At 31.6% G+C, this 17,190-nt stretch overlaps 1 protein-coding gene across 2 annotated transcripts in view; it reads left to right on the top strand.

Moving 5' to 3' along the window:
* SSBP2 (single stranded DNA binding protein 2) overlaps window positions 1-17,190 on the top strand; it is a 262,630-nt gene that overhangs the window by 232,094 nt on the left and 13,346 nt on the right. For both annotated transcript variants that reach the window (XM_011377651.2, XM_011377641.2), the window contains 5 exons: window positions 5,757-5,792; window positions 7,558-7,612; window positions 11,236-11,306; window positions 14,149-14,227; window positions 16,303-16,331. In XM_011377651.2, the coding sequence (XP_011375953.1) occupies window positions 5,757-5,792; window positions 7,558-7,612; window positions 11,236-11,306; window positions 14,149-14,227; window positions 16,303-16,331 (270 nt within the window). The remainder of the gene's footprint in view (window positions 1-5,756; window positions 5,793-7,557; window positions 7,613-11,235; window positions 11,307-14,148; window positions 14,228-16,302; window positions 16,332-17,190) is intronic.

The raw sequence follows: 17,190 nt of genomic DNA, 5'->3' as shown, positions 1-17,190 counted from the left end.
AAAAAAAAAAAAGCACTGAAAGATAATAGAATATTTTCAACTTTGCACTGACACAGATAATGTCTTGATGTTCCCATCCTTATTTCTAGTAACCCTGTGCTTATGAAGTAGTTTTAAACTTCATACTTGAAGAAAGCTACTTAGGTAAAATATTAGTAATCATTTCATAAAAACAAGGCCAAAAACCTCTAGTGACTCTGCTCTACCCCCTATCACAGCAACACAGTCTTATAGATTAGAAGTCAGAATATTTCAGAATATTTGGATTCTCATCAAAACTCTTGAATTATCTGTCTAGCTTAACCAGACAATATATAAAGCCCTTAATTTTCTCATAAGTTAAATAAAGGATGCTTCTAGTTCCATGATTCTAATCTCCAGTTCTGTGATTTCGTTTAGCTTCTACATCTGCATTTTTATCTTTTATTTCATGTTAATAGCTATTTTATATGGAGTATGGGCGAGGAGTAGAGGGAGGAGGTTGATTACATTGGGAAGAATCTGGACACTAGAGTTAGAGAAAAGCTTGGACAAAAATAAAGAGAAGGGGAGATGCAAAAAACACTTGAGGAAAAATTATCAGAGTATTAGGGAGGATAGAGTATTTGTGAATTATTTGGGATTGTTAAAGTGTTATAAAGCTGAAAGAAGTAAAAGGGGACCATGACGTGTACAGGGCTTTGAATGTTGAGAAATCTGGAATTTATCTTCTATGCAGAAGAGAACTATAGTTTAGGAAGATAGTATATAACATGGATACAGTAGGGAAACAAAATTAGAAGATTCTAGTAATAGGCTTTATAAAATGTTGTCAGAGCCTAAGGTGAAGTGGTGGTGAAAGGAATAGTGCAGATACATTTCACAAGTAGAATCAAAAACACTTGGTGACCTGTTAGATTTGGGGATAAAGAGAAGGAAAGGTTGAAAGTAATTTCAAATGTTTGAATCCAGGTATCAAGGAAACTAGTAGGAACATAGAAGAAACACGTTTAGAGGGTGGACAGTGAGCTTTGTTTATGGAATGTTAAATTTGAAGTATTTGTAGAATACCACCTCCAATTCTTCCACAGTGCCTAAAAGCTTATTTCTATAATGGTCCTTAACATGTTATGTTATGATTTAGATCTATAACATTCAACCTCTGCTGAATCCTCACAGATGCTTGGCCAGCAGTTTCTTACTCTTCCTTAGTTAGCTACCTTTTCTGTTCTCACTATCTTTGGCCCCTTCTCCCTCAGCTAAAATTGTTTTTTATACTTTACAGAGAAAAAAGAAAAAAGACCATCAGACTCAAATTTCTTCAGATTCTATCCTTCACCTCCAATATTATCAGACTTTTAGTCATCTTTTTTCCTCTTATCTCAGAAAAAGATACGTTTTTTTTTCAATGCTAATCCTTTTATTCTCTTTATTCCACCTCTTGTTGCTTTTTCATATCTTGCTCATTCATTCTTCCAAAGCAGTCTTAAATCTATACCTTTCCATTGACTGGAACGTTCCTTGTATGCTATGCCAATGAACAAAATCTCAAAAGAACCTTAAACCCCTAATTTTTCATTCCTCTAGTATTAGGAGATGGTAGCTGATTAAAAACAAAACAAAACAAAACAAAACAAAACAAAACAAAACAAATACTCTCAACCTTTCCCGAGTCTCAAAACACCATCCCATGTCTCTCACACTTTCACTCCCTCACCATCATTCTACTGGACAATGAATCCTTTGACCTTCTCGTCTTTTTCATTACTATATGTAGTGATACAGTACCTAAAACGTAGCAGGTAATGCCTAAGATTTACTGAATTGACTTCTTCACAGTTTCATTTCTTATGAAGGTTCTATTCTGAAGGTTACCAACCAAATACAATAACTTATTTTCTGTCCTCATCATACCTATCTTCTGAAATATTTGACACCTTGGTTTTGTCTTAGTTTATTTTCTTCATTTTAATAATGTTTCTTTATTTTTCCATGTTCATATTAACATATTTCTTCTTATTGTTTATTCTTATATGTGTCACAAAAAGATTGAAAGGCTTGAGCCTGACAGTGCTCAAAATAAGTCCAGTTTAGGTATTTCTAGATAAGATACACTTACTTCCTGTGTCTTAAAAGTCTAATTTGCTTGACTTTTGTAAGATATTTTCTCCTGATTTTCCTCCAGTCACATTATTCACCCTTCTCAGTGGTAATGTTCTCTAATTCCACTCCTGGACTTTTTTTTTTTTTTTTTTTAATGTTTTCATGTGGTTTCAACTATTACGAAATCTACTTACATCCTAGATCAAGTACTGTGCCCAGCACAAAATGGAAATGTATTCAAATGAAGCTGTATCTCTAGTCCTGATCTCTAATAAGTTTTAGACCTACCTATATTTCTAAATATCTGTTAATCAACTCTGCCTCAATGTCTGCTAGTGCCTTCGAGTTCAACATGTTAGACACTTCCCCATATTTCTCCCCCTTCCTGAATTCCCTGTATATAATAAATTAGAAGCACTATCATCCACCCAGTTACCAAGTTGGAAACCTAGAAATTACCTTAACTTCTTCCTTCTCTTGTTCACCTCACCCAGTTGTCACCAAGTCCTGCTGTGTACATTTGGGAAAAGTCTCTCAAATTTTCCTACTCCTACATATCTTAATCAGCACTGCCTAAAAGCCTCTTTCTCATCTCCTGCCTAACTTTTTACAATAGTCTCCTAACTTGTATTTATATTACATGATGCCTCTAGAGCTATCTGACTAAAACATAAATTTAAACATGTTTCTTTAAAACCTGTGACTCCATATTTCCTACAGCATAAATCATTCACAGTCTGACCATATAGCCTCATCATTTATTGCAGCCCCATGTCTCATACTACAACAGCTGTATAAAATTACATAACCATTTTCCTAATAAACTTTGACATTTCTTTCCTTCTTTCCCTCCTTCCTTTCTCCTCCTCCTCCTCCTCCTTTTCTCTCTTTCTTTCTCTCTCTCAAATGCTGTTCCTTCCTTTTTGTTTTTCTAGTGGGTACCCACTGTCTATAAGTCCCAGCTCAAATATATCTTCTGTATCTACATAACACTTCCACTTACATTGTTATATTTTATGTCTCTCACACTAGGCCATCAGATACTGCTGGTAACTTTCAAGAGTGCATATTCAGTAAAATGCTGGGTAGGGAGTCCAAATGCTTCTTTTCTTTTAAAGAGGGCATCAAAGAATATGAAGTAGGAACAGTGAATATAAGGCAAAATTAAAGAGCTTGACAGGGCAAAATGGAAAGAAAATGAACAACTAGATGAGATAAATTTTTTAAATGTTTATTATATTTAACTGTGAAGGAACCATGAAGAGGAAGAAATTAAAAATATAAAAGGATCAAAGACTTAGAAGAAATGGGATCATCAGGAAGGGCTAGCTTTAGAAACAAAGATTTTTTTTTCCTACCTGAGATGAGTGGGTAAATATTTAAATCTATAAATAATGGAGTATTGAGCTAAATATGAAAGCATAGTAACAATTTGATGCCTTTAATGTATGACAGAAGGGCAAAACACCAACTCAGGATGGTATAACCATCATGAAAGCCAGCTCACAAGTGTCAGTTGGTAAATATTGAGGAATTTTGTGAGCTAATTATTAAATCATTGGTAGCTTAAATCTGCCACATGAGAAAACACCACAGAAATTGGCTACGCATTGGGGCTTCTTCCCCCCTGACTTTGCTGAATTTACTGGCATACTACAAGAATGCTTCCGGGATTCCATAAAGACTGAGCCAAAATACTGCCACATATTAGTGAAGACCAGGTTAAAGTTAGAGAATGTTATATTTTGGACCCTGTCAAGCTTGTTTTGTGTTTCTCTCCAGGAAATCTTTACTGTAAAACAGAAAAGGTACCTAGGAAGTGACCAAAGAGGTGAAAATTAACAAAGTAAGCTTTAGGATAATGAATTTAAGAAATAAATTGGAGAATTTAAGAAATAAAATAGAGAAATAAAATGCTGACAGTGGCAAGGGGAAGAGGCAATTTAGTAGGAAAATAATAGGTAAATAATGGCCTTAGTAAACATGGAGGAACTGTGATGGGAAAAGATTCTGGGTGAAATATAGAATAATTTTTGTGAGCATCATGAAGAATGAGAAAGAGATCAGGCAAGGGAGCTGTTTAGATCTCTGTATAAAGAATTCAAGTTGTGGTCATTTTCATAAATGGAAGAGAGGAGAATATATTGTAAATTAAAGAAAGATAGTAACGCGTATATTCCAAAGATCTAAAGGGTGGTTAGAGTGTATCTTGAAGTTGCTTAAGAATGATTGTAGACAGTAGAGAGAGATGGAAGACCATGAGCCAGGTGCTAAAGTTAGAGGGAGATAAAAATAGGCACCAATAGATAAGTTGATCATATGGAGAGCACGTGTTTAAAATAAGAAGTAGAGGATTGATGAACTCGAGGGGGCCCAATAGAGCGATGTTGTATTCATTCACCGAATTGAGCAAATGTTTCCTGGCTAGTGCTCATAGTAGAAGTTATCCTCATCACTGATGGTGGGCACTCTGGTAATGGCCATCTACAGTCCTGAGTCACTCATAGGCAGACCAGCCAAGGGCCTCAGAGACGTATGGTCTGTGCTTAAGACAAAGTAAGACCAAACAATGAGGAGAGAATTTTCAAATAACTTAATATTAATTATTTCCCCTAAATCAATCAAAGAATTATTCACCAATGGAAAATCATAATTTTGTTGCACTTCCTTCTACTTACTTTATGGTTTCATATTATTCTTATGTTTAATTATATGGAAGATACTGGAGAGGAAGGAGAGTTTCAGGTACAAGCATTGTAATCTTTTCATTACTTTTAAGGTCTTCTTCTGGCCCTGACAGTCTGACTCCAAGAAGATAGTAATTTATTGGCTTTTTTCAGAATAAGGCAAAAATAATTCTTCTGGATGTACAGAATCTTCATGCAGTGAGCTAGTGAGCTTGTGTGAAGAAAGAAATGTTTGGGTTTAATTTTTTCTATTAATATTCACACTCAAGGGCTTAATTTTTTATCTGTTTTCTATTTTCTATTTTTTGAATTATCATAGCAATGTTGTATTTATACTTTCTAATCACGAGAAAAGAGCTTGGTTAAGAGCTTGATTTGAAGGAAAAGAAGAAATTTGTTACCCATATCTGATCCCCACAAATTAGTAGTCTTTGGAGATTTACATTAACAAAATCTTTTGCATTTATTGTATTATTTTTCTTTTTATAGCTAATTAGAAAGGAAAGGGGGAAAGGTGAGGTCTATATATCAAGTATTGACCCACACTGTACTAGGCTGAAAGCTGTCTTTAAAAAAAATAATAATGCATTCCAGAATACACATAAATTAGAAGTTGCCTCTATAAAGACTGCTAATTTGAAAAACTCTGGTTTCTGGGTTTTAGCTGCACAAATATATCTTTCTAATTACAGAATAAGTGTCATTAGTATCAAGCAGTGAGTACAACTGGCCTGAAACCGATGTTACTTGAAGCTGTAATTCTAAATTCCTCTTGACTAAAGTCTACTCTTTTTTGTAAATTCAAGATGATATTGCATTTATTGTTTTCTAGCATTCAGACAGTTATAAAGGACTTTATCCTTTACTATCCTTTGTGTTACATTTTAAAACTTGATAAAAGTTAGAAAATAGAATCATTTTAGGTCATTTTCCATACTGCCACATGAATCAAAATATTTATTTATTTTTGTCCTGTTCATATTCCAGATACCATACTCCTCAGCATCTCCTGGGAATTATGTAGTAAGTACTTTGGGGTTTGTTCGCTCATAAGAATTGATATTACATTTTATTTGGGCAATGAAATAGTTGTCCAGATGTTAAGAAGAGCCCCTGTATATTGGCCAAGAAGTGAACATCTGATTTGTATTGAGTTGTTTTGTCTGCCAACCTCAGTACATATGTTGATGTTCATTAGTGAAACAGTTATCAATCTGGCCAAGATCACCCTGAGTACTGTGTCTTACTTCAGCATATGTTTCTGTAAACCAGTACAATGCACTCTGTCCAATCATGAAGAAAGCCATCCCCACTTACACAATGATATGCTTGAATTTGCAGTTCTGCAGGAGAATAATCTATATACTCATTTCCCCATTCACCACACACATTAAATTCTCCCAGTCACAAAGGGAATCAGAGAGCAGAATAATGACTAGTAATTTGGGGGATTTTTTAGTTATGTTTTCATTCTTAGATATAGCAAACACATTTTTTCTGCTTATTATTATTTAGTACATATTAAAATTTTTCAAGAATTCATACACACCTGAAGTCCAATTAGCAGGTTTTACAAGAGCCCTTGAATTTATAAATGACCTTTTAACCATTATGACATTATAATTCTTGCTACACCTCAAGGCCATCATAGAGGATAATTTATTATAATATTTAAGGGGAAATGCCTAAGAGAGAAGCAAGAATAAAATGGTAAAAGGAAAAATCTTTTCTAAAGAAATTTTCAGAAGTGGTGGCTAACTGAAGTAGGAAAAGAAGAGATCATTAAGCATTTTTACCTCCATAGAAATAGTGTTTTATTAACATAATGAAAAGCACACACTGCTTTAGACCTGTAAACTTAGTGTTCAAGGCATCCTTAAGGGATACAAGCTAAGAAAGTCATATTTTTTTATATACATTTTCTATGAAACAAAAATGAAAGTAAGAAAATTTTGGTAAAACCAATTTTTTCTTAAAGTCATTTAAGAATAAACCCAATATATAGTTTTGTGAAATTATAGACATTTATTTGAATGGAAATTTAAGTTGCTTTTAAATAGAAAACACATGTTATTTGGAGTGATTAATGGGCTATGCCTACACATTCAAAATAAAGTGAAAATTTAGATACTTAATGTTTATTTCAGTGTACATCTGAAAAATTCTAAAACCCATTTTCTGAATTACTCATTATGGTTGCCTGAAATTACTGAATTAAAGTTAGAAAATCCTAATCTACATTTCAGGGTGATTGTGTAGCTGCAGCCTTAGTAACCCACAGCCTTAGTCAATATTGCCTCTCATTTCTAATTGATGTGATAGATGGTGGTACAATTAGTACCGCTAGAAGAAAGAAATAGAATCAAAGTATTTTTAAACATATAAGTATATTTTGGTATTTAGCTTCTTATAAAAGCCACTGATACAAAATATAAGAAAATACACACCTGAATTATTTCTGTTTTATAGATTTGTAACAACAGTATTAAAAGGTTTCTTATTAACTTCTTTATACCTGACGTGATTAAGTCATGAATAATAAAACAGTGTTACAGGCTTATTGTTTTGAGAAATTTGTCAAAACAATTTCAACATATTTAAGCTAAATTACATTTTGCATAAGAATGAAATAATTATACATTTAAAGAAAATAAATTATGGAGAAAACATATTTCCTCCGTTATTTTCAAATTGGATTATTATAGAGAAAAGTCTAATTTTTCTTGTTTTTCCTTATATTGTTTAATGAAATGCCTTATTTTTACTGAAATTTTGTATAATTATTTAGGGTCCTCCAGGAGGTGGAGGGCCACCAGGAACACCCATCATGCCTAGTCCAGCAGGTATTGTAATCTAACTAGCCACATGGGCATTTGATTATTAGAATAAAATCACAAATAGAGAAATTGTTCTGAAAGTTAGTAGTATTCATTGTCTCACTAATGCATACAGAGTAGAGTTGAGATAGCAAGTAGGAGGAAAAAGTGTTCTTAAATAACTATTGTCTAATTACCTTAAGCATTTAGAAAATTCCTGTTGTGTGGATAACATATAATTAGGATGTAAATTGTGTTGATCTGTATGGTTGCCCAATAATTTATCTCACTAAAAGATTTTTTGAGACTATAGAGAAGATCCAGATCTTATAACTTAGAAAAATTTTGCATAAGTAATGCATGAAATACAAGTTTAATACACAAATCTATTATTTTGCTAAGATAGATGTAGATGTACTTACAATATTATTTACCCTACATATCTATAGGTATTTATTAGTTAGCTAATAAATATACTATACAGTGTGGAAAGGTTTTTTTTATCTTCTAAATTAAAGTACCTCAATATTTTTATAATTACTTAATATAATTATTTTAAATAGCTTTATCCTTTCTTTTTGAGACTTTAATACAGACTATTAAATGTGTCGTGTCTTGAGGACTCTAACTGTGGCAGTTTACACTGGCACAGCCCCTCTAGAAAGTGCCCTGGCAACATGTATCAAGAGCCATGAAAAAGTTTATACTACTTGCCTCTATAATTCTACCACTGCAAATAATTAATGATACAATCCAAGATTTGTGTAAAAGGATGCTCGTTATAGTCAATAGTGAGATAGTACTCACCCTTCATACCACATCTAAGTTAGTGAAATTAATAAATTAATTTTTGTGCAGTATAATGTGGACATTAAAATTATTATCAAAGAATTTTTAATGACATGGAGAATAAATTGTTCATGATTCAATACAATATGATTACAATTTTATTTTAAAATATATATGACAGAAATCTAGAAAGTAGAAAACAAACAACTAGGCTAAGACTTTATCAGTGATAACTTCTGGATAATGAACTAGATGGGACAATTTTATAATTAGAAAAAGTTCTTAATTATGTCGTTCTGTTAAATTCATATGTTCTTAACTGGTTGAAATCTAAGATATATGGAAGCTTGAAATTAAATATCATTAATTATACCAATAAGTAATAATTTTTAAGTTTTGAATCTTTAATTTCGAAAAGGCATAAATTTGATAATTAATGCAAAATTTTACTTTGCTCCACTAACTCTTTGAAATATATCATAAATATTTCATAGATCTCTGTCCTCAGAGCATCTTTATTGAAGTGAAACTGAGTTCTTTGAAAACAGAATTATGGAATTGAATATATTGAACATTTGCCATTTCTATATGGCGAAGTTTATTTATGAAGGTAGCATGCGATTAATAACACTTCACTACAAGACTAAAAGAAATTTTTTGGAGAAACACTAAACTTTATAGGTGATAAGTAATCTGATCACTCATTCCTTTCAAGCTAGAAATTGCCACCAGTGTATCTTTCTGTCCTTTTTGCATACTCTTCTATGCACTTGTCCTTTATCACAGTCATTCTTCTAATATGAAGCCAACATCCACACCCGCAAAAAATAGGTGCCAGAAGGTCGACTTAATTGTAAAGTTTTTCTGCATATAAAAAGTCAGACATTTCCTAGAAAATACCAGCTTTATTCCTCTTAATGTGTTTTTTTTTTTTCAAATGAAATTATATTTTTGATTGGTCTTAAAAACAATAAATTTCTTTTTCTTTCTGCATATTTAGAATATACAGCCCATTTTCCTTTCAAACTAATTACTAAAATTAGTAAGTAAAATTAGGAAGTAAAATTTATTTCACCTAATAAAGGTGAAAAACAATTTGAAGCTTTTCTATATTTAAAAACTAAGATTTTCTGAAAGATAAGTTTTTATGGTATAGAATTTATTCTGTTAGTTAAATTAGCAGATATTTATTGCCTGTAGCACATAACATGAGTTAGACATGGTCCCTTTCCTTCTCTCAATGAACTTATGACCTAGTTGGAAACAGGAGGGAAGAATAAAACAAATAAAATACTAACTATAATGCAAAGCAGAATTCAAGCACTTGGAAGTATCAGGAAAAAAAGCTTTATAGCATTTTCAATATATTTTAATAGTGAGTAGAATTTCAATAGGTGGGGATTGGGTAGAAGATGCTTGAGGAAGAAAGAGCAAAAATGTGGCGATGGAAAAGTTTGATCATATGCAGGAAAGAACAAGTACCCTGAGTGGATAGGACTATAGCATACATAAGGATGTAAAAATAGTTAACACCATAGATCAACTTGAGGTGGGCATTTCAACTTTTCCAACAGCGCGATGTATTAATCTAGAAGTGAACAATAATATTTAGATTTATTAATTATTGTTTACAACAACCGATAATATCTAACCTAGCATGTAAGTGGTGCACACTAAAATGATAAACTTATTAATGTCTGATAAGTAATCACAAAATCAGAGGAAATGTCATTGCCCATTTCCCATTCTGGTTATTACCATGAGAAAACCATTGATTTTTATCTTCTGCCTGGAATCAGTATAAAAAATTTGAAACACGTCCTTTTCAAAATAGAGAGGACTACTTAAGAGAGGCCTGCTTATTTAAGACAACTGTATAATTGTGGAAAAATAGAAAAAAGTTTGATAATTAATGTTTCCTAAATATAAACTATTTAGCTGTTTAGGTTATACATTTTAAAAACCCATATATTTAGAGACTTAATTAGAGTTAACTAATAGACATGAAATGTAAATTTTTTAAAATACTATAAAATGTTACATATATTTATATCAATATACACTACAGTTACTTTTGCTATAATGAATCAAGAATATAATGAGTAAAAAAATGATCAAAAGTTGTACTGTAGGAAGCTGAGGAAGCTGAATTCAGTTAAGAGAATTTTTCATTCTGATTTCATAGTTTTATTCTCTTTCTGTTGGAATATGCTAGGATATCTCACCAGTTTTTACTAATTATTAGCTAAATAAAGTATTTTTAAATTGGTGTTGACATGTCTAAGAAAACAATAAAAACTGAAAACCTACTGAATCTGAATTTTTGAGAGATTTTTTAATATGTATGCATACGAATTGCTTAGAGAAGTCAAAAAATATCCATGATTTTTAAAAAAGAAAAACTTTAACCTATTAGATTTCTAAGGTAATTTCTTTTGACCTGAATCATACAAGTGATTGCACCTCACATATTCGGTAAATATTTCTGTTTCACACTCAGAATGATGATTCTGGGTGAGAGAATGACTTACAGGTATTTATTCATTTCTGAACATCGGTAGTGACTTTCAAGTGCAGCAGCTATGTATGTGTCTGTGTGTGTCCAGATCCTCTTTAATTATTGCTTCGTGATGACTTGGGTGTAGATTATAAAAAAAGATGTTAATTAGTCACTGGGATTTAGAGTAGAGCATAGGATATATAATCAATATTGTAATGGTTGTGTGTAGTACCAGATGGGAGCTAGAGTAATCAGGGGTATCACTTCATAAATTATATAAATGTCTAACCATTGTACTGTACACCTGAAAACTAATATAAAATAATAAAAAATATGTTAATTAAGTAATATTTTGTTTCAGATTCAACCAACTCTGGAGACAACATGTATACTTTAATGAATGCAGTACCTCCTGGACCTAACAGACCTAATGTAAATATGACTTTAAAAAATTTTTTTGGAATATATTTTTGAAGACTCAGACTCTAAGTGCATTTCAGACTGTTGAAGCTTTATATTTTATAATCCAGGAGCTTATTAGATATAAAAAAAAAAACCCTCAAATTCTTGGTTAAAAAAACATAATACATAACAAATATAACAAAAGATTTCATTTCAATATAATTTAAATGTAAAACTGAACCTTATCAATTATAAAATGTTGATGTGTAGTCTTATTTTATCTCAAATGCTTAAAACTAATAGTATTTGAAAATGACAGGTAATATATAATCATTTGTGTTCACCTCATTTTACCATCACTAATTTCTTCATTGTGGTTGTTTATTTTTTTTTATCCTGATAAACTTGAAAATAAATTAGGAAGTTGTATATACTTATTTTTATTTAGATTTTTGAAATCTGGAGTTTAAATATAGAACTGAGGCAGTTCTACAGAAATAATTTGGGTGTTTAAATAAAGCATATGGCTATGATTTTTCCACAAAAGCTTACAGAAAAATATTTTATTTGTCTACGACTTAAGACCTATGTGTTAACAACAAATATTTGTCACAGAGTATGGTTAATACATAGCTATATCTAAATACAGGTTAGTTCAAATTAAAGAAAAACCAGAAGACGTAAAAATCATGAGTACACTGAAAACCGAGAATGAAATAATTATTATAATTAAGTTTCCAAGCAGTAAAGACAACAAAGAGAAACTAAATCTGTCAAATATGGTATGGTACTTGAAATATATAGCTTGTCCAAATTGAGATGTGCTATAAGTATAAAATACACAGTGGATTTTGAGAATTTAGTATGAAAAAGATAATGTAAAATATCTCATTAAAATTTTTATACTGACATCGAAATGATAACAATTTGTTGGATAAATAAAATATATTATTAAAATTAATTTCACCTTTTTCTTTTTTCTTTTTAAACATGGCTGCTAGTAAATCTAAATTTATGTATAAAAGTTCACATTTGTGGCTTGCATATTATTTCTGTTAAGAGCACTGCCTTCAGTTATTACTATTCTCTTTAGATAAGCAAATAAATTGCTTTTCGAGAAAAAGAAACAATTTTCTATCGATGTCTAAACAGTGTTTTCACATAAATCTTAAAGAACATTGAATATGATAATGAACCATGTTTATTTTAGAAATTCAGCAAAAAAATAGAAAAGCTCTTCATACTGCAATTTCATATCTTAAAACTTGATATTTGAAAGGGAGGGAGCAAGGGAGAAAACCAAGTGATTATGGAACTGAAGATATTTCTGTGGGCAGCTGAGCTGACATCATACAAGTATGTTCCACTCTGGTTCTCTAACTCGATACAAAGATAAGAGAGCCAAGAAAAGTAGGTGAACATGTCACTTTTTCAAAAGTCTCTCATCTCAACCAGAGGTAATAAAAGCAAATGCCTGCTGAGGGCTAGAACTGGAATTTTATGCGCTTCAAGCATATATACCTATAGTCTTAGGGTCTTTTAAAAACACCGTGGGCGGTCAGATAAAAGGACCAAACTAAAAAAGTTCACAGGCTATTGCCTCCACAGGCACCAGTTTCTCAGCCCAGATCTAAACTATACTTTTGGCAAAAGCTGAATAACAGCAGTAAGTTCACAGTTTATTTCTCTAACCTATCATTTAAGTCATACACATTCCAAGTTATTTACTGTAAATCAATCCACGTGCTTTTAGACAATAAAATTTTAGGCAGCAGAACTGGTATTATTCTGGGAAGATGTAGTATAAGCCTGTGGTTTGTATGATCATAGTTGATGGAAAGCCACTTTATTTCCACAGTGAGTCGGTTGGTGTACAGGTTGTCTGCTGAGGGCAACTGTTTTTCCCCAAAAAGCCTATGTGATTAGTAACCACCACCACCCTGTCTATACACATAAATACATGTACACATACACATACCTCATTCAATATTCTATACCATACTACATGGAAATAATACTTTGGGCTTGGTAAATTGTAAGAGCAAGTGTTTTCCATAGCTGTCTTAACTGTAAGCATAAGATAATTATGGATAACTTGTCTTCAAACTGGGGTCTGGGTTTCCTTGGAAGTGTTCCAAGGAGATGAGCAAAAGACAGAGTGAGAGGCCATGATCTCTTCACCAGCTCTACCATAGCACATCTGTTCACAGCTATTTTGTACCAGGCTTCTAATGTAAGACTCCACTTGAAAATAAAATAAGACCACTAATTTTAAAAAATTTAAGTATAACTGCTATAGAATGACTGATTATCATTGAACTGACACAGTCGAGACTGCCAAAAGAGTTAGCTGTGTTCATCTATTCTCAAGGAACTAAATGTATTTAACTTGTAAAATGAAATTATTTATATCTATTTGAACAATGATAGATCGTTGCTAAAAAAATGTTAATGTTGGCATAATAGTGTTTAATCATTCTTATTAATAAGCCAGCACCTTTAGCAGCTTCTTAAGAATCATCTCTTGTTTATTATATAACAACTTGTCAGTAACATAAAAGAAAATGCTTATCTTCTCATTTGCCCTGGAATGTATGTGCTTTCTAGTTGAAGGCATCTGAAGAAGGAAAATTTGGTTATGAATGAAGATTAGCCTGAAGATCCAAAACATGTAGAGTATGGGATAGGGAGGTAGGGCAGTCCATTTAGGGAATCTATTAGGCTGAACAAAATCCAGGAAAATAATCTTCATAACTTGAAAATGAAAATAAGTTATGGAATGGCCTTATAATGTTAAAGACAGATATTGTAACAGTGATATAAACAATTGTTTTCATTGTGATCATAGTCCTTTTCTTCATTTTTTAAATAGTTTCCCATGGGCCCTGGGTCAGATGGACCCATGGGTGGATTAGGAGGAATGGAGTCACATCACATGAATGGCTCTTTAGGTAAGGATATTAAATTTGATGTTTAGAAATAAATTCAAAACAAAACCTAATTCTCCATAGAGGATATTACGGTTTGCGAAGTTCTTCCGTATATAGGAACTGATTTTGAAATGCTTCAACTTTTACCTCCCATCGATAGTTTAATCTACAGTGTATTGGTTATGATGACTGGAGATCATTTGAAAATCAGAAACATGAGATTTATTCTAACCTAGCTCATATTCACAGGTATTACCTTAACCTATCAAAATCTGGTGTTTTATGATAAAAGGAGACATTGCTGCTTTGTATACACGTGCCTTGCCTGGAGGACTACAGTATCCTCCCAAACAGTTTCTTTGTCTCCGAAGGGCTATAGGCAGAGCCTCAGAGGAACTTTAGTTCTCTGCAAGAATTTAATTTTTTTCTGTATTTTAATATTAGTGTCTATTTTAAAATAAAATTGGTATTACATTCTGGGCAATCCGAATGATTCTCTTGAGAGAGAACACTGACCACATTGTCTGTGTTTATGATAAAGCTGATTTCAAGTAGTGTGACTAATGGTTGAAAACATACTTCATAAATGACACCTTCTTGCCAAATGAAGCCAGGTATCTACAAGGTAAATAAAAGGTTTCACAGTAGTGAGAAATAGACAAAACTGACTAGGTCAGGCCAAACGCACCACCCCCGACCCCGAAAAACAAAAAAACAAGACATTTATTTTATGTTTATATATGTTTAAGTAACCTTATCCAAAACTAATTTAAGAGTTGAAAATGGGGTTGAGGTTTGTGATAATTTTTTTTTCTTTCGAAAAGGGACCACCTTTTATTTAGGTAGGAAGAACTATGCCCATGAGTAACAGGTTATGCACAGATTTCACAACCCCACCAAAGGTCAGGAAATGCTACCCTCTGAGACTCTGAAAAGCTATGTAACCTCCATATCAAAAAACTATTGACAACACATTGATAGACTTTGTCCTTTTAAGGATCTATAGTTATTTTGCCTAAATTGTAAGGTCTTAATTTGCAGTTTAAAGTTCAGTTCCTCAGTTGCAGTGCTGCATATCAAATGCACAGAACCACATGTAGCTAATGGCTGCCATGATGGACAACACAGAGAACTACTTCTATCATCACAGAAGGTTCTACTGGACAGCATCATCCTAGAATTTTATTTTTCAATTATTGCAGAATAATATACTTTGCAATTTTTTACTTTGTAAAATTATTCATAAAAAGATGACATTTGGTTATAGAGGATTCTCATTATATTATGCCCTAGAATAGAATTTGCAGAAGACGCTTAGCATGTGGCTTATTTTTTTCTATAATGTTCATAATTACACATATACATTCAGTATTTAAGAATTTTATGCCTGCTTGTTTAAAATTAATTATGTTAATAAGCCCAAACTTTATTTTTGACTGTTGACTGAATGTCGTACCGTTAAAACATTATAATATTTTCATACTAGGAAAATTAATTGTTAAAATAATTCAAAATAAAGCTAATATTGGGGCAAAGATGTAGTTCGGAATATTGTCAGGTATTGTTGCAAATGTCCTTTTTATATTTATCAGATTTAAAAGCATCATTTCAGAAAATATATAGAGAGATCTCTTTCTTGCTCTCTAGTTACATACATATACATACGCTTTAAAATTTTGAATTGAGTAGGATACATATCTCTAATATTTTATTCTCAGGAATTTTTGATAACAGTGGTTTTCTTCATTTTGCTATTACAAAAAAATGTGGATGATTGGAAACTAGAGGTACAACTCTTCACTGCATTCGCCATCGTATAATACTTATTTACCATACAGTGTAAAAGAAAGGGAATCTTTTAAGATTAAAGAATTCAGGATGTAATATACAAGTGAAGTATATTGAATTGTATACTTGATACCTATGTAATTTAATTAACCAATGTCACCCCAATAAATTTAATAAAAAATAAATGTAAATAAATTCAGGAGATGTACACTTGAAAATACATACAGTATACTGCATTGATATTAAAGAAATAATTTATAAATGAAGTCATTACCTAATATAGGCTTTCTTTTCACATTTTGTTTCAGGCTCAGGAGATATGGACAGTATTTCCAAGGTAAGTACTTTGTATTTTCTATGTTTTTGGGTCTATATTTTATGATACACAAAACGCTCAGTAAGATTATTAGAGTGACCTTATGAATTTTGCTCTTGAATAAGAATTTGAAGGCAGAAGGCCAGATATAATTAACTGGAAATTTAAAATATTAATGTATATAATTTGTGGGAAAGGGTAAAATGCATCCTTTAAAAATTTTCCTAAACATGCTAACATTCATTTACAGGATGTACTGTACACAATTGATTGATACCCATGTGATAACCAATTTAATCATGTTATGATGTTACATATTTGTAAAGCAAACTCACATAATTTAGATAATCTTTTAAAGAAGTAAAGAAGTTTAGAGCAACATAAGAAGAGGTAAATTTTAAAAAGTGGTTGTTATATGTTATAATGTTATTGCATTTATAGATCTCATTTGTCTTTCAAACCTTCATTAGGCAATGCTGACATCCTCAATCTTTAGTTCCCCAAAATAGAGTAAGAAAATAATTAGAAGAAAATTATATTAATATAAGTAGGAAAGTAAGCCTTCCAATAGCATGTTTCTGAAGTTTCAATAGTTTGAGCATCTAAAATTAATCCTTCGCCAAGAAGGCTTTTATTTTTTGAAAGTGTATCTAAATACTTTTTAGATCATGATCAATGTAAAATAGTTCTCTGTGGGTCAAAAATATATTTAGAATGGCTGATAAGAACTAATTATTAATTACCACTAGAATGACTCTCTTAGAAATCTGCTTTATAACACTAAATACAGAAATTCATTAAAGGATTACTTCATTTTTAATTCTCCTTCTATTTTATATTCATGTATAGTAATGTAAAATTCCTGATCCAAAGAAAACAA

Source organism: Pteropus vampyrus, unplaced genomic scaffold, assembly GCF_000151845.1.
Source record: "Pteropus vampyrus isolate Shadow unplaced genomic scaffold, Pvam_2.0 Scaffold11, whole genome shotgun sequence".
Classification (NCBI taxonomy): domain Eukaryota; kingdom Metazoa; phylum Chordata; class Mammalia; order Chiroptera; family Pteropodidae; genus Pteropus; species Pteropus vampyrus.
Note: the sequence above shows the minus strand (reverse complement) of the source record. Positions and strands in the feature narration are given on the sequence as shown.